Source organism: Vulpes lagopus, chromosome 1 (genome assembly GCF_018345385.1).
Source record: "Vulpes lagopus strain Blue_001 chromosome 1, ASM1834538v1, whole genome shotgun sequence".
Taxonomy (NCBI): Eukaryota; Metazoa; Chordata; class Mammalia; order Carnivora; family Canidae; genus Vulpes; species Vulpes lagopus.
The window spans coordinates 30660571-30686612 of record NC_054824.1 but is presented as its reverse complement, the minus strand read 5'-3'; the positions used below and the strand labels follow the sequence as shown (position 1 = coordinate 30686612).

The following is a 26042-nucleotide window of genomic DNA, read 5'->3' as shown; positions in this document are numbered from 1 at the left end:
GCCAGCACAGACACTGAAGATAAAAGACACAAATCAATAGAAAAAAATAACTTCTTTTTATTTACAAGAAAAAAAATCCAAATATTGGATGCTGTAAACAAAATTCACAATCTGTTCCCTCTAGCACTGATTCAAACATGTCAGTTTTTAAGAGTCCATTCTCCATCAACTCCTTTTCTGCCTGTGACACAGTCTAAAGTCAAAATATCCCAACAGAGTGACCCCAGGTGCAGCTTGCTCCAATAGGACATCTCAGAGCAGGCAATGGTTATAGAGAGGTTGAGAGACACCCAGGGGGCAGAGCCTCCTCCATTCTGCAAGGCTTTGCAGCAAGTTTTGCCAAGTTACCTTGACATCTTCCAACTTTGTACTTTTACCATGTATTTTGTTAGCAAGCCATTATTACAACAAAATATTACACAGAGATTCTTCCTTGGCACTGAAAAGACTATAAGAAATCTTAAAGAAAGATTATATTCAAATAGGTGCTATATATGATTTTTTTTTAACTTTTCAGTTTCATCTAATACACTTTGTCTTCAAACAAAAAAAAAAAGCTTGTTTTTGAACTGCTGACAGCTTTCAACATAATACATTTCATTCACAAAATAGTTCACGATATTTATTTGACAAGCACTGCATTGAAAACAACTTTATGCACAGTAAAGCAGCCGACGATAAGCTAACAGAAAGAGGTGGCAGAAACGGTGTTCACTTTTCTTTGTGTTTCTTCCATGGCTTGGCTTACAAATATTCTTCCATCCTTGCATTGTTTGGAGCCCCGTTAAAATAGTCCACCCACTACTAAAGTGAGCAGACACTTCAGGAAGGGAAAAGTCCATCTCACTGTAGGACTTCTTGAGGCAATCGGATTTACTGAAAATCAACTTTATAGAAGGGCACGGTCACAGGTCAAATGTTCTCTGACATGCCAAACTGGACAGGTGAGAAGAGCCTCCAGAAGATAAAACTTCTTCCTGTTTTAAAGTTAACAGCACACTAGGCCAGATAAGCACAAAAGCAAGCCAATCACAGGCACCGATCAGGAGTTGAGAGCTGTTCTTTTTCTCTGACCTATACACACGGCTCTCTCTCTCCAGACATTCAGACGTTTAGGTTACACATCCACAAAGAGAGACACATATTCCACTGTCTGTTCAACTACATATGCACAAGACTATAGTACATACAAAAGAGAAATAAATTATAGAAGTTTTAAAGCAACGGCTGAAGGTTGTCTTGAGCATAGCCTGTTCTATCTGAATGCCAGGTGTTGGCGATTCCAACTATGCTACCAAACTTGGAATAAGAAAAGAACATAAACATTTCAGAAAATAAGTGAAGAGTATATTTTCAAATAAGGCTCCTCCAAACAAAAATTCGTGTTATCAATTAACAGCAGATTTTTGCTGTGGCAGAGCCAGCGATCTCCAAATTCTTTGTAATATAATGGACAACTCACTTGTCAATAGTTAGGATGAGAAGGAAGAAGGCAGATCACTGTCTGCGTCTATGTTCCCAAGTGTTCCCCATCTATGTTCCCGAGTGTTCCCTTAGTTTTCTCTTAGAAAACTCCAGACAGGTAAGCAAGCAGGCAGAGCTCTGGCTTCTGGACAGTTAAGTATCAGGCTTAATCTGAAAATGGAATAATATTGCCTGGAAATTCACAATTCATTTTCAAACCCAGGGCTGGAGTGAGGGAGAATGAGCCAACGTGGGAGAAGAAAGAGTTCCCTAGGAAACAGTGAGTGGCAGTGCAGTAGCTGTGACAGCTCAGAGAGAATTCACAGGGAAGCTGCTACAGCAAACCCATCAAGTTCCTGTTAAGGCTTCAAAGAAAGGTGTGCAAAAGGTAGTTTCAGATGGATTAACCTACAACTGAGCATCTGAGTGATGCCCCGATAGCAAACAAATGACACTGCCAATAGGATGATGCTATTTTCTTCCCCAATCCCTCTTGAACTTGATGACAGAAATCTGGTAGGTTCTTCAGAGGAACTGTCACAGTAAGCAGTCATCCACTAGAGTTGGTAGGAATTATGTGGCTGTTTCACAATACAAAGGAAAGGTTTGCATGTGTTAGTTTTGTTTTTAACAAATGCATTTTCAGAGACCAGTGTCCAAAGGAATAAAAAGCTGGGAGAAGGAATGGTTTTAGGATTAGCTGTCACTGAACTGAAATGATAATGCCAGTTCATTTCACAAAGGTTTAACTGGTCTCTTGGTAAAGAGATGATAAAGTTGGATCTGATCCAATGCAAAGTGACTGAATTTAAAGTACAGTACTAAATATTTAAATGCAGTGTGACAATCAGATCAAAGGTGTTTCATATCGACGTGAATTTATAAAATTTTATATATAATATATATCTCATATATAAATTTTAAGCAATTGTGCAAATACTCTTTAAAAAGGGTCATTTCACATTTACTAAATTCTAGTGGTCCTGGAATGCAGAATGCATTCATTAAAAAATTCATTTAAATATTAATAAGTAGTGTTCAGATCACCAGAAATTTTATTAGCAGTTAGGGATTTAAATGAACTATCGCTGATCCATGATCCACTGGATTATACACCATGGAGGCATGCAAATATTACACAAAATAAAAGGGTTCCTACTGTCAAAATGGCAGTTCAGTACAAAAAGAGTGCTCTGCCAAACAAATATTCTCCCATTTGTAGAATTCTATGGCTCACAAAAAAAAAAAAAAAAAAAAAAAAGAAAAAGAAAAAAATCACTAAAAATGTATAATCTCTGCTCTTCCTAACAAATATATTACTTGTTTTCCTCCTTCATTGGTTTTAATTTTTTAGATGTGGGTTTTAACTCATCACTGCAATATGCCCACGTCTCATGTCATCCTGTTGAAAACATAAAAGCACACAGTATTTAAACATTTTCTATTTGCTACATTATTCTAGACCTTAGTCAATGTATTGTGTGTATATATACATATCTCAAATACGTATATATATACACACATAATGTACACACACATACACATGTACCTATGATAATATCACACCAACAATGTTAACTTTATACAAGTATTTGCCAAGAAAAAATAGGGCATTTCTTCCACCATTCACAAGCTTATATGTTGTTTTATTTTCTTCTTGAGTCCCTGATAAAATAATCATTAAATCATAAAATTTTTCCACTTCAAATTTTCAGAAGGCAACAGGCACTTTGATGTTTATTGGTGTGTAACAAATATAGTTAACTCTTTATATATTCTACTATATCTCTTCTACTTGGGTATTTTTATCTGTTAAATCTTTGGTCCTTGAGCATACTTTCTTTGCTAGAGCTGTTTTTGCTTGCATTTTCATATTTAAAAAATGCAAGCTATGCACACAGCTGGAAATAATGGATTGTGTCATCATTAAGTTCTGCTGTTTGTTATGAGAACTGCACCAACCTACTACTGTTCATCGGAGCAAGCAGTCTCTGTTAGCGTAACAGGATAGTTCCACAGAAAGCACTTGCTACAGGTTTCAGATAGTAATCCCAACGTTGGAGTCCCTTTTTTTCTATTATCGTTACTATCTGAACTTCTGAATTGACACTTAGGTTGGGGTAAGATCTTTTTCCTTTGTATTTTCCCTTTTGTAAATTCCACCTTATAAGAAACTCTCCTTTTTTTTTTTTTCCTATGGCAAAGCTATGGGAGCAGGTACTGCAAACCCATATTGTCATCAAGCATTTTTTTTTTCCCTTGTTATTTTAGGAGAACCTGGTTGCTTTTAATGACAGGTCTCTTTTGTGTCAGAATAGAATCCAACTGAGTAGGAGGAACAGGTGAGAAGGTTGGGTGGGTGAGGAGGGTTGTTTTGAGATCGTGCTCCCATACCTATGAAAAGATCCATGAGCTTTGCCAAGTTTAAAACCAGGAGCAGATCATCATTGCACAAAACACATCTTTATTCAGGGCTGGGTCACTCAGCCTTTTTACTTACTTATTTTTTATTCATTTTATTTATTTTCCCTATCTTGTCTGAAATGGCTTCCCCACAGGACATTTTTAAATGATTCTTAATTGCAGGGTAGCCAAGTGGAGTATGTCTGTTGCTGGCATGTGAATACTGGCTGGACCTGTGCAATGTAGTAATTGCTAAAGTTGGCATCTGCTACATAGGGAGCCGGCTGGTAATAGCAAGTGACATTAGCCACGTTAGGTATGACATTTTGGTCAGCTAGCACCCGGATAGCCAGCATTGTGATAAGGTTTAAAGTCTGTCTTCTTTCATGTCCCATCAGGCACACTGTACTCTCATTCACCACTCCATGAAGGGTCATGAGATAGTCATACTTGCGGTCTTCCAATCCCACGAAGTGGTTCTGCAAATAAGACTCCAGTTTTCTCTGCTGCTCTCCGATGTCTGAGAAGTCGATGAAAAACCTGGAACACATATACCTCTGAAGGGTCTTGATTTCATCAGAGGCGGGCCTAAAGCCCCTCACTAATAGGTTGCAGTATTTAAGCAGGCCGCCCCCTCTGATTTCCTCTGGGTTCCTGGTGGCAATGATCTTGTTACAAAGGTGATCAAAGGCTTCGTGGAAATCACCATAGACGCTCTCACCAATTATCGTGGGGTGAAATGTTTCAGTCATTGGGTTCTCTGAACATTCATAAAAGAGGAGAAGAGAGTCTAATTTGATTTGAAAAGAATCTACACTAAATTCAAACTGCCTCCGGAGGGAATCCACAAATTTCAGTTCCACATTTTTGCCACTGTTGTTTGACAAGGATATAAGACTCCATCGGTCAGAGTCATTGCACACTTTAACCATTTTCTGCACATAAGCTTCCTACAATTTAAAAGATAAAACAAGAAGATGAGCAAACCTAGAAGAAATAATAAATGAATAAATGCATCTTCTTCACAGTAGAGAATTATCTTGCTCCTTCCCTTTTGTTTTGTCAAATTTCAGCAAACACTACCTACAGGCTTAAACAGTCCTCTGAAAACAACAACAACAAAAATGCATTTAACGAGTGGTTTTACCGTCTGGAAAAGAGACTAGAAGTAATAGTTTGAGGCTTTTGGCAGACGTATCACAGTACTAAGAGGTTCTGTTGTCATGTCTGACTTTTGAAATGTTATTTTTTGAAAATGGTCTTATAGGTAGAACATTCACACAATATCCACACAATACTCAAAAGACAGAAGTGCATACAGTGGAAAGTTGGTCTGTCTCTCACCCTTGTCCCTAGTCACCTAGTTCCACTTCCCCAGAGGCTACTGTTGAGATTAGAATCTTGTCCCTCCAGTGGTACTCTGCAATTACAATCAAGTATGAACTAAATTAGGACATTCTGGAGACTGATTCCTCAGACAACTTTAATTGTTTAAAACATGCTTTGAGCCAGTGTGTCTGTCTGTCTGTGTGTGTGTGTGTGGGGGGGTACCCACAATATCCGTCACACGTGAGCCGACCAGGAGAAGCATCACACGTATCCTTCACACACGGAGTCAGCTGCATGCAGCTGAGAAATCTAATCACATTTTCCAATACAGTAATAATAAGCCCATTGACTGGATCCTGCTTCAGGCTGCTCTTTCCCCAAAAACTAGATTATAAAATGACTCAAAAATTGGTTTACGTCATTTCATTCTTCCACTTAATCAGAAACCACTCTGGACAAGACTCAAGCAAGGAAATCCAAAGAGTTAAAAAAAGAGAGAGAGAGAGAGAGAGAGAAGAGAGAAGGAAGGGAGAACAGAGGAGGAAGTAGAAGAGTAGTGGCGCGTCAGAACCAAGTGAACTTAAAACACCCAACACCGTCCGCGCACCTCAGTTGACTCATTAAAACAATCAAAACCCAAATATAATAGAAGCACGCCCAAGCCCGTCACGGCCGCAGGTCTGTGGCATCAAACGGGCGCCCCTCTGCCCGCCGCACCCTAGCCCGGCCCGGGCCCGGCCCCAAGCCCAGGTCGGGGGGCTTTACCTTGAGCGTGAGTGGTGTGATTTTCTCTTTGTTCACCCCTTCGGGCAAGAAGTCCAAGAGGCAGTCCAGCACGACGTCCTTCACAGTCTGAAACTCCTCTTCCCCGCGCAGGTCGGCGCAGAAGATGAGGTCCAGGTCCTTGTAACCCAGGCCGCTGTCCTGGTGCAGAACGTGGCTGGCGGCCGAGCCGTTGAGGCGCACGTCGCGGACGCCGATACGCTTCTCGGCCAGGCGCCGCCGCACCACCTTCACGATCAGGCTCGGCTGCAGCTCGAGCGTGGGGAAGTTGCCGCGCCCGTGGATCGGGATGGTCTCGCTCAGGATGCCGTCCAGCCGCTGCACTTGCTCCCAGTTCAGCACGTTGCAGTGCGCCGTGGGGCTTTCGCAATAGTCCAAGCAGTGCCCGCCGAAGTCGTCGTCGCCGCCGCCGCCGCCGCCGAAGTCGCCGCCCAGGGGGATGTAAGCGCCGCCGGCCAGCTCGTCTGCGGCCATGGCAAAGTAGCCTTCGCCTTCCGCCATGAAGTGCCCTCCGAACACCAGCTGGCCCTGGTCTGTCCTAAAACGCCAGAAGGGGAAGGAGCGCGTTGAGGACGCGCGCGGCGGCTGACAGGGGCCCGCAGAGAGGAGAGCGCGCCCCCTCCCCGGCTCGGCCGCAGGCTGCAGGGCTCCCCGGGAGACCCTCCCTCCCTCCCTCCCCGGCCCCCCGCGGTGCCCAGCCGCGCCCCGCGCCCCGCAGAGAAGCCCCCGCACCAAAAGTATCTCTGATGCATCTGGAAAGCGCAAGCGGGAATCCCGTCTGTGTCACCTGGAGGCGGCCGCCCCTTCGAGGAGCGCAGCGAGCGAGGAACCGCGAGGCGGCAACACTTCGAGGAGCCGCGGGTGCGCTCTCGGCAGCGGCGGGCGACTCAGTCCTCCCCAGACCTCGCCGCCTGCGCTGGCCGCTCCCGCCCCTCGCCCCTCGCCCCTCGCCCCTCACCCCGCCCGCGCCGCTATCGCCTCAGCTGCGGTGGTCCCGGAGGTGGCGGCCCCAGGTGACGCCGCCGCCGCCGCCGCCGCCGCCGCACACGCTACTGTCTCTGGAGCTTTAGCAGTTGTGCGGGGGGAAACGTCTTCAGTACTTTTTTTATACCGGGCCTTTCGGCGCTTCCGGGGCCCGGGCGCCGCGCACTCGCCACACCCTCCTCATCTGCATAGGGCGCCGCCCCCGCCCGCCCCGCAGGCCGAGCCGCGCCGAGCGGTCCGAGGACTGGGACGTCGGCCGCCGTGGGGGCGCGTGTGTCGGGACAAGCGCTTGATTTAGGGACGGTCTTCCGCGCGCCCGAGCCTCTTTCGTTTTCTTCCCCCCGACCCCAACCAAAAGACACTTAAAATGCCTCAGGAGCCCTGAAAACTGAGTCACGGCTGAAACCGCGCAACTGCAGAAAGTCGCCGAACATAAAATGCTCTCCGGGGGCCGCGCGCCGTTACCGCTGGATGGGCTCCAGGGGTCCCCGGCGGCCGGTGCGTGGGGCAGCGTGTGGAGCGGGGCCGTTTCTTAGGCAATCGACCGACCTAAAGGTGCACTAGTCCGTGCACATGACTCCCCGCGACTGAGGGGGAAGAGCTCGCTAACTGTGCGTTTCGATTCTCGAAACGTCGGGAAGTGCCGGGGAGCTCCGGGGCGAGCCTCGGGAGACGCGGGGGCGGAGCCGCGAGCCTGCGTCCAACTCGTGCGCACGAGCGGCTCCGGGCGGCCGGGAGCGCGGCGTCGGCCAGCGCGCGTCACCGAGCGGGCGCCCCCCCCCCCCCCCGCTGGGCGGGCGGCCAATGGGGGAGGACGGCGCGGCCCGGACTCGCCGCGGCGCGTTCTCTCGCGGACTGAGGAAGCGAAGCGCGCGCGTCCCACACCAAGGTTTGCCTTTCCCAAGTGAATACAAATACCGGTGGGCGATCACCTAGTTTTCCACGGCACGTGAAAGGACGAGGCTGAAACATCAGCGTTTCTCCCCCCACCTCCGCCAGCTTTAGTCACTTGGGCCGGGCGAGAGGGGTGTAATGGTTGCCCCGCACACGCGCACGCACACGCGCACGCGCACACACGCTGCCGCTCGCCCCGCCGCCTTTGCTGGGAAGCTGTCCCCTGTTTCCCGGCCGTCTGTTCCGCCTCACGCTGCTCTTTCCAGACTAACTCCCCTGAGGTAGGGCTGAGGGGAGCGCGCCGGGGAGGCTAAAGACGCTCCCCCAGGGCCTTTGCACAGCCCCCGCCGTCCAGCTCGGGAGGAAGCACAGTCCGCCCGGTGAGAATCGACGGAGCCGCGTCCTAGTTACCAAAGCTGCGAGCCCTCCGGGGGTGGAGGGTGGAGGGGCGAGCAGGGGGCGGGGAGAGGACGGTTACCCACGGAGCGTCCAGCTGTGTGGCAACGCCGCCCCCTGCCGGTGCCCTGCGGAGCCGCGTACCAAAGTGGAGAAACCGACCCGACCTTAGAGGGAAGCCATTACCCTAGCGGGGGTGGGCGTGGGGGTGGGGGTGGGGGTGGGGCGAGCACACAGTTCTCACAGGCCGGCCGCCCCGCCAGAAGCACGCTTATTCCTCCCTGTCCCCACAGGCGTCCCCCATTCTGTCCAGGCCTTCAGGATAATGACGTATGTGTATATGTATGGTTTGACCACCTCTTAGGTTCCAGGCACCCAGGCTAAGCGCTGAGGATGTAAGGACGACCGCATCTCACACAGTTTAAACGGGCATGAGAAGCAAGTACGTAATTACGGTTCAGCCTTACCTGTGTGATGAAAGGAGTTATCTGTGGTGAGCTAACTAGGATCAGGGGAACTGGGAGAAAAAAAAAACAAAAAACTAGAAGGGAGGTGTCGTTTGAATTGAATCTTTAAAAGTGGACTTTACTTTCGTAGTTGAGTAAGGAGGAGGCAGGCATTGTCAACATAGGGAATAGAGAATGTTTGAGAAAGGATGTATAGACTGCCATGGAAAGAAATAAGACTGGTAGTGCATTAGGATAAGGTTTGTGGGGGTTGGAGGAACTTGCTGAGCACCTCTGGGCTCTCCTCAGTGCTTTACACTTAAAATTTCTTTTAATGATCTTCCGCTTAAGAAGTAGGTATTCTAGGTCAGAGGAATTCGCAGAAAAAAACTGCTAGGTAGAGACTTGCCCAAGGTTCATGGCTAGTAAGAAATGGGGCCAGACCTTGAACTTAGCCCATTTGACTGCTGTGTAGCCATCATTTTTAGGAACGGGATTATCCGTAGTTTACGGATAAGTAAAGTAAGACAAGTAGAAATGGCAAAAAATATTTAAAAGAAGAAAAGACCTGTTAAAAATGTTTCTTTCAAAGGCCAGTGTGAATTCTGACCTTTCTAAAAATAAGGTCAAAGAGGTAGATAGGTGATGCATTAGGTACACTACACCAAAGAAAGCAAGGGTTTAGCTCTGCTGCTATTGTTTTGAACTTTAAGCCTTCCTCTAAAACGTGAAGGGCGGGGAAAAGGAAGTTTCAGAGCTGAGAGCACCTGTACTTGATGCATGCCCAGGATTTTGTTCTGTGGGGCTAAGGGAATCTGCATTTTACCAAGTTGCCCATGTAGTTCTGACGCAAGGGCGCAGCACTTTGCACTGCATTGACAAAAGCCGCATTGGCCCAGTTTTCTAGGCGGGGACCCTATTCCCAAGCAGAGGCTGCTCATCTCTGCTGGCAGCTCCCATGGCCACTCCCAAAAGTAGAGGTAATGGCTGAGAGGCAGAAGTAGAGCATGAGGCCAGACATGAAAGACATGTTATGCGTAAGACCCTGCACTAGGAAAAGATGAGTTCTAGCGGCAGTGGGCAAGAGCCCTTCTCTTAAACTGCCAGGGCTTTGTGGCTGACACTTCCTTAAACCTTTATCAAAGCGTTTCCCCCTCCCCAACTGGGTTCCGCCCATCACAGCAAATTTCCATATCTCCATAATCCAGACCCTGCTACCTCCTGCACTAGGACATCTGGGCTGTCTTGCTTTTGGCAGTACCTTGGTGATGCTTTGACTGGATTCATATGTGTCTGATTCATAGTGGCCATTTGATATGTACTGTTGAATGAAAGCATCTGTTGTTCTTTGTTTCTCTTCGCCCTGTCCTCAAACTGAGATAATATTTACATTCTGGGGGGAAAATGTTCATCCTTCCATGAAATTGCAAATTTTGCAATTGCAAGCACTTATTTTTTTCTAGATAGCCAAAATAATTATCAAATGAGAAAATCTATACTTTCACAACCTAGATATCTTTCAACACAGTTACTCTTAGTTTAAATTTAGGTTCAAATTTGTTTTTTTCCCTCTCTTCAGCTTCTGAACCTATTTGGTACATAATTTACTTTTCTCCGTTTAAAAGGAAAAAAAAGACACCTGGGTGACTCAATTAAGTGGCTGACTCTTGATTTTGGCTCAGGTCATGATCTCAGGGTCCTGGATCGGCTCTGTGCTCAGTGTGGAGTCTGCTTGAAGATTCTCTCTCTCTTCCTCTGTCCCTCTCCCTATACGTGCTCTTTCTCAAATAAATAAGTCTTTAAAAAAAATAAAAGGAAAAATAGATGTATGTATATAAGGGTGAGTCTCTACCTGAAATTCTTAAAAGAATGTTTTACATATACTTTTGAGGAAAAAAAGAAACACCATTAGTTGATCCTGACTTAAAAGTTATGGTAATCAATGTAGTGAAAATAAGAAATAAGAAGGCAAGATTCAATTTTGGTCTTAATAATTATTAACATTATTTAGTTTGTTATAATGTGCCAGGCAGTGTGTATTTTATATACCATATTTTCTTTTAAACTTCCTACAAATCTCAAAGCTTCACATACTGCATACCCATTTTCCAGGTAGAGAAAAGAAAGTAGAGAAAGGTTAAATAGCTGAGAGAAGTAGTAGACCCTTGGTTCAGACTGACATGTATACTTCTTCTCCTTAGTCTCTTTCATTCTGAGTCTGTCTTCTCCCTGTCTTCTCATTTACCTTTTAGACTTAAACTGAACTGGAAGTGCACTCTTTTCCCTCTTTCTTTCAAAGTATTGGACATTCAGATTGGACACAACGTTGAGGACCAAGATGTTTCTGCTGAAGGCCAGAATGCACTGCAGCCTAACTGGCCTGTTGAGCATTTCTTCCTCAGTGACAAGTGACCTGCTACTGCAGCAGCAGTGGAAACCTAGCAACCTGGCAGCCTTACAGCACTTACAACTAATACCATACAAGCTGAAACACAGTGTGAGGTGTGAAGTCCGCCCCAGGTCCATGTAGCAGTGATAATACCTTTCCCATTTTGCCTTGTCTGCTTCCTGTTTTCTCAAAAATGGTTTTAGAAGGTAGGAAGCAAACAAATATAAAATGATCCTCCAAGTTCATACCAGAGGGAGAGAGAGAAGAGCCTAGAAAACTCCTGTTAAGACTATTACTTCTCAGGATGCCTGGGTGGCTCAGTGGTTGAGCATCTGCCTTTGGCTCAGGGTGTAATTCTGGGATCGAGTCCCACATCAGGCTTCTGCAGTGAGCCTGCTTCTCCCTCTGCCTATGTCTCTCTGTGTCTCTCATGAATAAATAAATAAAATCTTTAAAAAAGACTGTATTTCTCTGTTCTCCAGCAATCTAGCCAGTCTATCCCCATATTCTTGTCTCATTCTTGATATTTCCAAATCAGCCCTCTCCACTCTTTCCAGTGCCTTTTCTTCCTTCCACTGTTTATGCTCTTTGATTCCTTCCACAACACGTGGCACAATCCTATGGAAGGACCTTGGAGTCTAGGCAAAGCAGTGGCAATATGAAGAATCTGAACTCCCACCCTCAACCCCCTTGTGATACACTGCCTTAGAGCAGATCCCAGTAATTCCTGAAGCCATTGAGGGACAGGCAGGCATCCTTTCTCAAACATGTACATGCAGCTGTCTACATTATAGGGTAAACTGGAGATATCCCTGTTGTCAAATTAGTGTTAGTAGAGCAGGAGCTAATCAAAGTGCTTCATGTCAAAATTAAATCTCACTTGGGAACCTAAACCACCTGTTTTCATAGGGAAATGGTGTTGTGAATGACTTTCCCCATGCCTCTTTAGGGAAATAATTTCTTTTTCAGGGCCTTTTTGAAGGCTAGAAATATCCCAAGCCATACAACTTGTACATTAGTTTGGGAATAATAGTCAAACTTTTTATTACTTGTATACTTCTTAGCAAGCAACAGGCTTTTATAGTTTTTAACTTTTCAACCCTTTTTATTCTATAACATTTAATTTTATTTTCAAGATAATTCTGGTCAATATGCAGTCCTAATTTTAAAGAAAGGCTAGATGATTTTCCCCAAGTTTATATAGCTAGTTATGGAAAAATTAAAGTTAGACTCAGTTACTGTAACCCGGGGGTCAGCATCTCTTTTTCTTGGCCACACTGTTTAATCTTACCTTTGTGTGAATGGATTTAAATGATCAATAACAAATAGTTCAGTTTGAAGGCATCCTCTAGCCACACAGAGGGTCATTTGTGTAGACTACATTCACACTTGTGAATGTCTTATGAAAGCATCACTATTTTACTGTTAAGCATCTTATAAATGTAATTTCCTAAGGTGTTATTTTTAAGAATATTTATTTGAAGTCTATGACCTCATAAAAATAATTTTATTTACTGTCACAGATCAGTGAGCTTAGGAAATTCAGTATGCAAACAAATATGATAAATAGATGTACATCATTACTCCTGAAATCACAATTGATCTTGTTTGTTGTTTTTTAATAGTTCTTCATCAGAAAGATTAGCCAGTATTTTCTCGTGCTGCTCTCAGTGCTGATTATGCCATAAGTTCTTCCTGTTTTGACATCTTGGTGAAATGCTTGCCGTTTCATTCAATGTTGTAAGTTCATGGACCAGATATTTTCCTTACTCCACACAAAAGAGACATTCAGAAGTTGCATTCGTTTGGCAAAATGTAAACTAGAAATATACATGTATTTTCAAAAACTAGAAAATATGAATAAATAAACCTATTTTCCCTAAAGTAATATTTGTATTATGAGTTTTTCCTTCTGTAAGCTTGTACTAGAAGAATGTTTAACTTCTCTGAAGAAAATCTTGATGTTTACTTGTGGTACCTGTAAAGCTTTGAGAAGGGTCCAATAGTGGTGGATATAATAAATTATCTCTTTTCTAAAAGGAATTTGGTCAAAAATATTCATGTACCTTGTGTGAAAAATGAAAAAAAAAAAGACTATCTTTTATGGGTAGGTATAGCCAGCTCATTCTGATATTTTTTTCAGCCAGTTCTTAACTAGTACCTATGTTGGTACATCTGACAGTTGATTGGTAGTTAATTTCTCTTTTCCACTGATTGTTGGTTTCTTTTATATGAGCTTTGAGATTTTAGAGATATTTAGAAATAGTATTACCTATTTTGCTAACACTATTTTGATATGCCCAAATCAGAAAGAGCATGAACAGGGGGAAGGGCAGACGGAAAGGGAGGACCAGACTCCCCGCTAAGCAGGGAGCCCCACTAAGACTAAGCTAGCTGGATCACAGGACCCTGAGATTGTTACCTGAGCTGAAGGCAAGACGTTTAACTGGCTGAGCCACCTAAGCATCCCAAAAATGTTTTCTTTTTTAACTATTACAATGATGAACGTTTTTAAGAGACAATTTTTTTAAAATTGTGCAAACTGACTCTTTTGAACTCTGACTAGAAAATCCTGGGTTCCTTAAATAAAATAGGAGTGAGGAAACTAGCTGCAGAGTTTCTGCAGGAGGTGGGGAGACGCCAGGACACCTGAACTTATTCTAGCAATGTAGGATAAAGGAAATTCAAGTTTAATTTCCAAGTAAAAAGAAAAGCTTCAGGATGCTATGAATTGGGCATTGCTTGAGAAAGTGTTGGGGGGAAAAGAGCTATCAGAGTTATTGATATCTGAAACATGGGAGCTTCTGACTGGAGAAGGTTTCTAATAAGCTACAACTCCAGCAGGGGTGCTAGGGATTAAAACAGAGTTTGGACTAACACATGATTAACTAGCCACAGTTTAGATAAGATATCTTTAAAGGGCAATAGAAAAACCGCCCTCCAGATTTTGAAATTTGTTATTACTCAATGAAGTAAGTGTTTAGCATAAAGCAAGTGACATTCTTAATTTTTCTTAGCAGAAAGCCAGAATGGAATATTAAAAGAGTAAAAAACAGAACAAAACAAAACAAAACATGGTGGCTGAGATTCTTTGACCCCATATCATCCCTGGCTTCCATTAAAATTCTGAAAACATTTATTTTTTCCTTCACTGGCATTAATTTGGCCACCACTTCCCACTCCCATCTATTTAACATAAGTTCTATATAAATGGTAGTTCAGCTTCCTCATACTGACTAAGAATGTATGGCTTTGCTATGTGTTAAAAAATAAATGCTTTAAGCAAGTACTTTTGACTTGTCTGGTTGTCTTCTACTCTTCTCCTTACATGTCTTTGAACATCATCAATGTCCTTTTGTGGGTTACAGGACTTGTAGAGAAGGTCAGCATACTCAGAAGTGACACAGTCGCCTTGTATACTGCTGAGCACTGGAAATACCTGCAAGGTGAGTCCATTTCATACTCAGAGTAGTATATCCATATTTTATATTTATTATTTGAAAAGTAAAATCAATAATCATAAGATCATGCTAAGAATAACTTCAATTTTACTTTAAAATTTGTAAAAACTGTATTTTTATGTAGTACATTGCAATTCTGTTTTGTATGTCACAACTCTAGACCACATGAACAGATAACTTTATTTCTGACACCAAAGTAATTACCCTTTGCATATTGAATAGGTCATTATTTTGCATCACATTTTCTTCATAAATCAAAGAAATTGAGTTATCATGACTAATTCTTAATCTACTTTCTGTCTAAAGATAGCAAACATTTGGACTAGAAAAATTGAAAAACAAGGTCATTATTTAGATGTTTTATCTACAAGATATTAAACAGCCAGATGTCTAGTTAAAGTTTTTGTTTTTAAATAGGGCAAAATGGAAATTTCAGTTGTCTTCTAAATTTAATTAAAGATCAGTGTGATCAAAACATTTACTCTGGAACTTGCATTTTCAATTTTGAATGCCTGTATTGATCAAATTAACCAGAGGCTTTACAAATTGCACCTTACGCTACACTCAAACATGGGTAGCCAGAGCATTCAGCAACCCTCAGTCCTAATCTAGTCCACTGCTCCCCATATGTCTGAATTAAAAGGGACGGGGTGGGGGGGGGGATTGAACATAGTTGTGCTGGAAGGTGAGGGTATGTGTGTACACATGTATTTTATATCTCCCCTAAATTTTCCCCTAGATATTTGTTCTTTCACTCATCCTTTCTCATCTCCCATTTGTTAATACAAATGCATGGATACTGAGTCAGACTAATGCTGTCAGCCAATATATTAGCCTACTTTTTTATGAATCTTTAGTTTGATCACTGGCACCTGAAAATCAACTGATAAATAATCTAGATTAAATAGCCTAAATATGTTGTATGTGTCTGTAGTAAAAATTCTCTATTTAGGATGATGTATTCAGTTGAAAATGACAACTTTAAAGTTTTAATAAATATCCTCAATGCTGTTATGAACTAAGCTTCTAATTTTACAGATTATTTGATGACTCATTTTTCTGAAGCCCCAGTTACATATGATTAACGGGGTTTTATTTGGGATTTAACTTTTCTCTCTTTTATTTGTTTTTCAACACTTATGGGAATCTTTCAGAAGCTTCCACCACTGTTCTGTTTTTTAATCAAGTGGGGTATGAAGACTAATCAATTTTAGATTTCAAATTGTGCCTTCATACATGTGATACAAAATTAAAAATATACCATTTACTTTTATGAGGATGTTATGTTACTACTTACTCAAATTCTTTTTTTCCTTTTTTTTTTTTTTTTTTTTTTTAGTATGCTCCATACCCAACGTGGGGCTTGAGTTCATGAACCTGAGATTAAGAGTCACATGCTCTATTGACTGAGCCAGCCAGGCACCTCCTTAAATTCCACACTAATGAATGTTTTGATCAAAATTTATATTTCTATGTTTAGAACATTTAATTATTGTGACTATATGTGTCAAAAAATACTGATATGCTTAGAAGGACAAGTATTTTATTTTATTTTTTTTTTTAAATTTTTTTTTTTAATTTTATTTATTTATGATAGGCACACAGTGAGAGAGAGAGAAGCAGAGACATAGGCAGAGGGAGAAGCAGGCTCCATGCACCGGGAGCCCGACGTGGGATTCGATCCCGGGTCTCCAGGATTGCGCCCCGGGCCAAAGGCAGGCGCCAAACCGCTGCGCCACCCAGGGATCCCGAAGGACAAGTATTTTATATCTATTTTAAGTCTGTTTAGTTCTTCAGCAATCTGAGATATATGGTGGTCATACATATACTGTAGAAGATTTTAAATCTGTTTAGTTCTTCAGAAATATAAGGTATATGATGGCCTTAAATCTATTGTAGAGCATTTGGATTCCTTCTTTAGCTTATTCCTCTCTGACTGAAATTTCATATTGGTCATTGTTAAGTTATGACAGAAATGAAATACATGGGATTTAATTCAATATTCACAAACCCACAGAGATATCACCTTACTCTCCCACTTAAAATTAAGGCTTTTGCACACTTAGTTAAAAGCACTGACCATAGATAATCAGTTTTATAAAATTGAAACATAAGTTAATCTCCCAAAGTCTATACACAAATGTGATGTCTCACTGAAGAGCATTATAGTCTTAAACAGTTTTAAGTCTCTTGCCATGACTTCTTATCTGTCTGTATGGTTTCTTTTATCTTTGGCTTCAGTCCAGGTTACTTTCATTTGGAGCTGATGCCACTTTATTTTTTTAAAATTAATTTTGGCTAATAAATGCCTACAATATATTTTACTATACTTAATTACACTAGGAAATTGGACTTTGATTACAATTAAGTAGAACATTTCAAATATAATATCATTATAGCATAAGTTGGCCCAGCATCTGTGTTAGATTACACTATCCAAACACATGAAACAGTCAAATTTCTGACTTGGTCAACCCCTGCAGGCAGGGATCTGCTGTTTTTTGCCAGTTGAAGTCTGTTTCCTGGTTATTGCTCTCACTGTCAGTGGGTCATCCTCACAATTCCATAAATGCTGTTGAACTCCCAGCAGTTTCCTATAGTTCTTATCTGTCAACATTCAAGAATATTAAACAACAACAACAAAAAAGAAGAAGGAAAGAAAAGAAGAAAAGGCTGTTCTTACAGAACTTCACAAACTATTTTCAATCAGGATTTAGGTAATAGCTCAAACTGTAGCCCCAAAATATTCAGTTCATTTTTTTTAAAGATTTTATTTATTTATTCATGAGAGACACAGAGAGAGAGAGAGAGAGGCAGAGACACAGGCAGAGGGAGAAGCAGGCTCCATGCAGGGAGCCTGATGTGGGACTCGATTCTGGGTCTCCAGGATCAGGCCCTGGGCCGAAGGCAGGGCTAAACCGCTGACCTGCCCCCCCCCTTTTTTTTTTTAAATGAATTGTACTTCAAAGACACTTGGTCCAGTAAGAAACTGGGTTTGTTCCCAAGGTCTGAAAGTGCTAGAGATCAGCTGTCCATGTTTCTTTAACCTTATGGCAAGGCTGCCTTAGTTAATGCCACGTCTTCCTTTTATTCATTTCTTGGGAAAGTCAGTGGCTGATATGGAAATAACTGAGCATGTATAAGATTATACTATAAAGTGGGCTTATCACTCTGCATTGTGATCAAAGAACCCACTGACCTGTATACTAAGGTGGCAACAGTGGAGACAAAAAGAAGAGGGAATTCATCAACATAAAGTTGTCTTCAGATACATGGAGATGGAAGAGGTCACCTTAGAAAGCATATAAAGAGAGAAGAGACAGAGTTCTGTGATGTATTTTATTTCCAGTATTATATTCCTGTATTTGTATCCTGACCTTTAAAAATTATTTGCAACTTATGCAGAGCAAAAATATAAAAGGATTGTACCATTAACATAGGAAAATGACAGATAAGCAGCAATTTTTTTGAAGTATACATATAAAAAGAATTGGAACATAACCTGAGGGTCACTAGTAGTTGTTTCTCTCACCTTTTGTCTGGATGTTACTTTTTGAGATCATTGATGTATCTGTAGCAGAGATTATAAACAAATTAACAATATTTATTAAAAAAAGCTGTATGCAGGGGAGGAAATAGTAAACTTTATTCAGTCTTCATTCCTTCTAAGAGAGAATGTTCCTTGGTCAATTCTGAGGTAACATTCTAGCTTTGCTGAACTTTTTCACAACAATTTGATCTCTGCTCAGTTTAATGTATTAAAGTCAGCACCATACAACTAACCGTTCAAAAATAACTTACAATATCACCACAGTGAGTAATAATAATGTATAGTGTCTTAAGTAAAATGTTTTATTTTGTCTAATATGGGATATAATGACCTATCTTACAGGAGGTTATCTTAATAAATATCACTGTCCATACCTACTTAAGCATCTTGGATTTAAACTATTTGGAATAAGTCTTTAACCTGATGAGAAATAGATTTATATTAAATCACTGAATCTCGAAACTTGCCTTGGAAAGAAAGGGTGCATGTCATAGGCTATTAGCAGATGCAGGAATCCTTTAGTTATAAATAACTCCCTTACCTGGGGAACTTTATACTATGCTGATGAAAGGCTGAATCTAATAATGCTTTTTATTTTACAAACACATAGACACACACACACAATCTATGAACGTGTTAAGAGCCATAGGTATAAACAACCCATTTACAAATTGCCAGATGAGACTAGCATTTACTTCCTACTCCCTCTGCCATTTGAAGAAAGCCAATTTACTATTTCATCACCTTTCTTCTTCCTGGGATTCTTTGTCTCAGTTGTAAAAATACATCTCTCTCCCCTCCTTCTGACAGATACCTGTCTTGCTTTGTGGTAGGTGACAACCAAAGACCACAATTGTATTTTAATAGTAAATCCTTAAATATTTACTGAGTCAAAGGAATGAGTCTTTAATTATAGAAAATTAACTTCTAGTAGGAGCTACTATAGTTGCTACTTGAAATGCTTTCCCCATTGGTTCTCAGACCAGACTACCCAGGTACCTTAACTGCATGTGCTGAATCTCCATACATTTTGGTAAAGCCACCCAGACCCAACTAGTTGTGCTGCTGACTCTACTGTAAAGTCATTCCTGTGCCAGGTGAACTATAAAATTTCAGCAAGTAAGGAGCCGAAGACAGTGTAGTACCACGATTTTCAATCTGTTTCTTCATTCTCAAACCTCACAAGGTCGAACCTTTCTGCAGAATTTCAGTTTGGCTTTTATTATTCACTGAGGAAGTCTGGTACACATAAAAGCTTCCTCTTAGTATAGATAAGATTAACAGGCTAACAGTTCTTTGGGTAAGTAGAATTAATTATCAGGAAGCTGTTGATAGTTCATTGTTGACCTGTAAAAACCTAGTAAGAATGAGGTAAACTAAAATAATAGGTCCATTTAAAGTTTGGGTCATATAAGACGTCATTAAAGATCAGATTATTTCAGCAAAGAAAATATTATAGAGAGCTCTCCTTTTAAAGGAAAATAGTTTTTCTGCTGGAGAACTTCCAAACCACACTATTTCAAAACCTAAACACTTCAAACCATTGAAAGCTAATGTTTAACTGTCTGGTTCTTGTCTTGAAAACCTTTTCCCTCTTGGTAATTGGTTTTTGTTGAAATCCAGGTGTCATCTGGCTTTTAATCCCAATTATGTTACTTTTGCTAGGCCAACATACTTTCATTGCCCAGGGGTTACTTTTTTATACCCCACATAGCTTAGAGTGAATTCTACCCTAGTCTGTGTGATTAGGAGAAGTGGTAATCAGCATTTTACTAGAGTTGAGGAAAACAGTAAAGAGCAGGGCTAGTCCAAGACATGATTGTGAAATGTCTGAAATTGTTAAAGGCCATGCCTCCTAATTTGTCATTTAACTCTTTTGTGACCTAATCTTTGTGAAATCTTGGTCAGCCAAGAGCTATATGATCCCTCTGAGCATCAATTTCCTCTTTTGGAGGATGGACTGAGACTAAGTGTGATACAGTACACAACATATGGCCTAATACATAGTACATGTTAAAAAATTATTAGGTCATCATTCTCATCTTCATTAACATCTCTTAAGCTCAAGACTAAGGGATATTTAATACTAATAAATATTTTATTTATTTATTATTTTTATTTATGATAAAATATAAGAATTTTTTTTGTTAATTTCATTCTTGAGGACCGGAAAGCTTTCCAAACCTGGAAGAATGTGTCTTTAGTTCTGACATTGTAGGGCCCATAGAAGAAGAAATGTATTAGCTTGGGGGAAGCTTCACGGCTCTACAGTGATGCTAGCTGCTTGTTTGTTAGACTGCATTAGGCTGGCCTTGCTGGGGGAGAGGGAGAAGATTGTGCAAGTTGGGCATGGAGGCCAGCATATGGGACCTGAATGCTCATACCAGAGCCAGAGAGCCCATGTCCCAGTTAGTTCCAAAACCATTCCCCTGGCAGCCCACAGATCTGGATCCTCCTACCTCCCTCCCACCATCAGCCATTCACTAAAGAGTCTAATCAGTGCATTTTTAAATGCTACGGTGGCAGAAGCAGGTACCAAATTTGAGAGATACAAAGCTTATACAATTATCAGGGCCTTCTTTAGTAGAAAGGATGCAAGGTAATAAACAATAAATACAAGGGTGAATAGTTAGAATAAAACAAATCACAAAGTAGACTTAGAGTGTATTTAAAAAGATGGTAAATATCACAAAACATCACAAAATCCATAAAAACAATGTTAATTACCTTCCTGATACACCCTGTAGTGGGTTCCCCCCCCCCTTTTTTTTTAATTTTTAGGTTGCTTACTCTGATTGTTCCCTTATGTACTTCCTGATAGAAGAGAACTTGTGAGTTAACATGGCATCAGAGAAAACCAAAACCTTTGTTTACAATTTTATCTGTAAGATGGTTTGAGGGGCACCTGGGTGGTTCAGTGGTTGAACATCTGCCTTTGGCTCAGTTCATAATCACGGGGTCCTGGGATCAAGTCCACTTTGGGCTCCCGAAGGGAGCCTGCTTCTTTCTCTGCCTATGCCTCTGCTTCTCTCTCTGTGTCTCTCATAAATAAATAAATAAAATCTTAAAAAAAAAAAATATGGTTTGAAAACTTTCCACAAATGAGCTTCTGGCTCTGAACATCTCAAACTTTTTTCCTCCACCATCATCCACATATTTGTCATTGATAGGCTTATATTCCTTTTTTTTTTTTGATAGGTTTATATTTCATTACAACTTCTAACTCTGTGTCTTCATTCCATGACCTCAAGTTAGTGGGCAGTGGGAGTATTTCTGAAAATTCCTGCTTGAGGACAGGTAGCAATAACAGCAGTAACTTCCAGCTGTACCTGGAAGTGAATTCAGACCACATAAATACATTTCACTAAACTCAAACTAGAATGATCTTCCATTCAATTTCCCATTAGTCAGAAACCCAAAATGAACATAGCGAATCTGTGAACACCACTCAATACAAAGAGACAAAGAGAGAAATTTGATATGGGAGGAGATAGCAGTCTTCACTGATCGTGATTAAAATGTTTTACTTTTTCATATTGTGCCTGTGTAAATGAGAGTCCCTTGAAAATTTAAAGTTTTTTTTAGCTTCACAGAAAATCCATATCTGCACAGAGATATTATTCTGACGATGAAGGAGAGGTCTTCCCTTCTCACTCTTATGGAAAGAGCTCTTTCATGCTGAAGTGCTTGGTAACTTATAAAGATTTATACAGATATAATAGAAATTATATCAATATTATTACTAAAGTCCATTGTGCCCCAGCATCAAGCAATCTCAGCAACAGAAATTGCAAAATTTTGCTGCTTGGTGAATGGAGAAGGAATCAATTTGAGTTGGCTTTTTTCTGAACTGTGAAGAACCTAGTTTTCTCCTGCCTGCTCCATCAGCCAAGGCAACCTGAAGAAGCAACTTAAATTTTGTTAAGAAATTTTTTAATCTCGTTCAACAATTTTAGTTGTCTCATTTAAATCCTGACTCTGCTTTGCCGCTAGCAAGTTATGTGGGCTTGGACAAATTAGTTTGTCTCTCTAAGCCTCAGCTTTCTCATCTATAAAATGGCAACTGTCCTTGAAGAATTGTAGAAAGGATTAAATGGATAGCATATACTACTTGGCTCTTAGTAGATGACTAAGATATTGCACCTGTTAATTCCAATGATAACAATAAGGTAAGAATCAAGAGGGGAATGTTAGACAGCCAAGAGTCCAGGGACTTCCAGATATGCCAAACACAGTAAGAAAAGTCAAACTGTAAATACTGATAGGAATGCTTTCCATTTCAGCTCTTCCAGTTTGCCCGAGGGCTCAGTAGCAATACGGTGAAAGTGACTGTAGTGACCATAGTGTAGTGGCCATAGCACTCTCTGAATAGAATTTGTGAATAATCATGAGGCTTTTAGGAGGCAAGAGAAATTCATATCTGGCTCAGGTTTTCCTTCTGATGTATGCTTTAATTCTGAAATTGCATGAGATTTGGGAAGTGTTCTAGCCTCAGAGAGTTTGATAATTGAACAGGAACAGCACATTGCCCCTAGTGATGTCTGCGGAGAACTGAAATTGAGTGCCTATCAGATAGTATAGATCCTGTAAATGTTCTTTGAATTCAGCTAAAGTAGTTTATCCTTAGAGGGCCTGGGTACTGCTGCTTGGGCTGGACATGGCCGGGCTTGGAATAGCCTAAGATATCAAGTAATTTGAGGAAGCAAAGCATTATCACTAGTGATTGGCTCTGAAGCTAGACCACACTAGGCCCCAAATCCCAGCTGTAGCATTTAACATCTTTTTTTAAAATTTAATTTTATTTAAATTCAATGAATTAACATATAGTATATTAGTTTCAGAGGTAGAGTTCAGTGATTCACCAGTTGTATATAGCACCCAGTGTTCATTACATCATGTGTCCTCCTTAATGTCTATCACCCAGTTACCCTATCCCCCCATCCCTATCCCCTCCAGCAACCCTCAGTTTGTTTCCTATAGTTAAGAGTCTCTTATGGCTTGTCCCCCCTCTGATTTTGCTTTATTTTATTTTTCCCATCCTTCCCTTTTGAGCTTCTGTTTTGTTTGTTTTTTTTTTTTTTTAATTCCACTTATTGTCTTTCTCTGCTTGACTTATTTCACTTAGTGTAATGTCCTCCATTCCATCCATGCTGAGGTAAATGGTAAGTATTCATCCTTTATGATGGCTGAGTAATATTCCTTTTTTTTTTTTGAGTAATATTCCATTGTGTATATGTGTGTGTGTATATATATGTGTGTGTGTGTGTGTGTGTGTGTGTGTGTATATAACCACATCTTCTTTAACCATTCATCTGTTGATGAACATAGGGTTCTTTCCATAGTTTGGCTATTGTGGACATTGCTGCTATAAACGCTGGGGTTCAGATATCCCTTCAGATCACTACATTTGTATCTTTTGGGTAAATACCCTAGTATGCACTGTACATCTTACAACCATGAACAAGCTACTTAAATTCTGTGTCTCACTTCCCTCTTTGTGAAGTAAGGATACTAAGTACTTCATAGGGTTATAGTGAGTATTAAAATATATATTAAATGAGTATTTCTAAAGCAAGTGGTCAGTAATAGTAGTTCTAGTGTTAAATGGGAAGTTTGGTGGAGTATCCAGCAGGTATTTGGCTTTCTATATCTGGCACTCAAAAAAAAAAATAGTAATTAAAGATAAATTTTAAATTTTTTAGTTTTGTTAGTTACTTGTGGCTTCTGTTTAATTTGAGTTTTAAAACAACAGAAATTGATTCTCTCACAGTTCTGGAGGCCACAAGTCCAAAATCAGAACCAGTGAGCCAAGGTCATGGTGTCAGCAGGCCATGCTCCTTCCAGAGACTCTAGGGGAGGATCTATTCCTTGCCTCCTCCAGCTTCTGATGGCTACAGTATTTCTTGCATTAGGATCTCATCGTTCTAATCTCTATCTCACATTATCTTTTTCTCTGGCTATATGAAATCTCCATCTTCCTCTCTCTAACAAAGATACTAGTGATGGCATTTAGGGCCTACCCAGATAATCCAGCATAATTTATAATAATCTTCTCATCACAAAACCAGTATCTTAATCACACCCACAAAGATCCTTTTTCCAAATAAAGTGACATCTACAGGTTCCAGAAATTAGGACCTGATGTCTTTGGAGGCCATTATTTCAGCTTACTAAGTAGTTAATATATGGTACTCTAAGACATTGAGGAAAATGAAATTATAAGAAGAAACGAGATCTAAATATAGGATCCTAAGAACCATGAATATATATATAGGGAAGCAAAGAAAGAAGAGCCACTCCAGGGAAGTAAGTGAGGAGAAAGGAGCAGTTAGAGAAGGAGACAGTTGGGGTAGGGTTAGGAGAGTATTCAGATTCCAAGGGCATAGTAAATTCAGAAAAGACAGCATGCCAGAAATGACTCAGAATTAGGGAAAGGACTGAGAAGGAATCATTGGGTTTGACTATTAGGAAAAAAAAAAATCCGTATATTTGGCCAAAGTGGATTTATTGGCATGGGAGAGAGAAAGCCAAATTCTGGTGGATTAAGGATGGAATCACTTAACTTCTGTGACAGTACTTTGTATGTAGGCATAGGTGGAGGGGAAAGTGGTGCAAACACATGTCTTGATAAGCTATTCTTCCACCTCTCAGTGGTATTTTCTTTGGATTCCTAACAACAAAAGCTCATCAGAGGCGCTGAACTTGACAAGGTGGACATGGCCCATGATTAGAAGGTAAAGACACTGCCTCCTTCCTATGTAAATATGTTTGCTCTCCAGCTCTAGAGGTTGATGACAGGCTTACTCATCCTTATAATTGTTTAGCTTTCTCTCTCTCTAAGGTGTGACTGACTAGTCAAGTAGTGTTTTTTTAATCATTATACTCTTTTGTAGTATCTTTAAGAGAATTCTAAATATTACTTTGAATTTTTTTCTGATATTAACATTTTTTTAGTCTTTGAATAATCATTATAGATCACAAGGTGCTACAAATTGTATTGGGGATAATGTACAACATATTAGGGATAATATAAGATTACTATATTAATGACTAACATTCCAGTGCCTTATATGTGACAGGAAATGATTTAAATATTTTATCAACATATTTCAAAATTTGCTGAGAAAGGAGACACAAATGTGATATTAATATTATTGCCATATTTTCTAGGAGAGGGAACTGAGAATCATGTGGCTAGGAAATAGGAAATGTGAGGCAAGGCCTATTGTCTGAACCAGTATGACATACATTTTTTTTTCAGCATCTGCAAGAAAACATCTCTAACATACTTACTTGGGGCAGAAGTATACAAATAAGAATTATTTCAAAGTGATAAAACAAAAATCAACTTTTGTCTCTAAGAAAATGTCGTACTACTGAAAATCCTTATCCATTATTCATATTCATATGTACTGATAGCTACTATGTACTAGGCACTGTTGTAGAAACTGAATTTTCAAAAATGGTCAAAAACCCTTGTCCTCACATTCAAGTGAACTGGATCCATCTTTCAATTTCATGTAATAATCAGTACTGTCACTATAATCCCAGAACTAAGTGAGATGAAGGCAGCTTCCCCCTAACTGCATATAAAAGAACAGCATTGACTCATTGGAAGTGGAATTACAATGTATAGTAGAAATTACCACTACTCACTGCTGAAATCATCCTTCTGGGAGAAACTGAACCATGAGTGAAAAGTAACACAGAAAAAAAAAAAAACAGAAAAGGGGAGGGAAGAAGGAAGAAAGGAAGGTAGGAAGGGGTAGGGACAGGGAGAAGGCAGGAAGGGAGGGAGGGAAAGAGAAAGAGAAAGCAAAGAGAAAAGAAAAGAGAAAGAAAGAATGATGATCATATATGGAGAATGTTTTCTTGTAGCTCACTGACCTTTCAAGCATCTAAACCAATAATCCAGGTCTAGAGAGGTACTATCTTTATAATAT

The 26042-nt window shown here is 40.6% G+C and overlaps 1 protein-coding gene and 1 long non-coding RNA gene across 5 annotated transcripts; one reads left to right on the top strand and one right to left on the bottom strand.

The window, feature by feature from the left end:
* Nucleotides 1-609: 609 nt before the first annotated feature.
* TENT5A (terminal nucleotidyltransferase 5A) lies at nt 610-7585 on the bottom strand. Of its 4 annotated transcripts, none has more exons than XM_041758942.1 (3): nt 7429-7585; nt 5962-6517; nt 610-4817 (listed from the first exon to the last, which is right to left on the bottom strand). In XM_041758942.1, the coding sequence occupies exons 2-3, from the start codon at nt 6478-6480 to the stop codon at nt 4041-4043; spliced, it is 1296 nt and encodes a 431-aa protein (XP_041614876.1). In that variant the 5' UTR covers nt 6481-6517; nt 7429-7585; the 3' UTR covers nt 610-4040. The 4 variants fall into 4 exon arrangements, with proteins under 4 accessions (XP_041614876.1, XP_041614862.1, XP_041614868.1 ...); XM_041758928.1 differs by lacking the exon at nt 7429-7585 and adding an exon at nt 6712-7418; XM_041758934.1 differs by lacking the exon at nt 7429-7585 and adding an exon at nt 6767-7418.
* A 463-nt stretch (nt 7586-8048) lies between these two features.
* LOC121493223 lies at nt 8049-16200 on the top strand. Its single transcript, XR_005988417.1, has 4 exons — nt 8049-8237; nt 8618-8695; nt 14457-14534; nt 16147-16200. It is a non-coding gene; the product is annotated as an uncharacterized LOC121493223 (long non-coding RNA).
* Nucleotides 16201-26042: the final 9842 nt, after the last annotated feature.

Bases quoted from the DNA above. Each gene is read 5' to 3' on its own strand.
- TENT5A (XM_041758928.1), bottom strand. From the start codon at position 6,731: ATGCATCAGAGATACTTTTG. The intron at 6,518-6,711 runs GTGCGGGGGCTT...CTGGCGTTTTAG, and splicing joins ATGCATCAGAGATACTTTTG to GACAGACCAGGGCCAGCTGG. The intron at 4,818-5,961 runs GTAAAGCCCCCC...TTTAAATTGTAG, and splicing joins TCACACCACTCACGCTCAAG to GAAGCTTATGTGCAGAAAAT.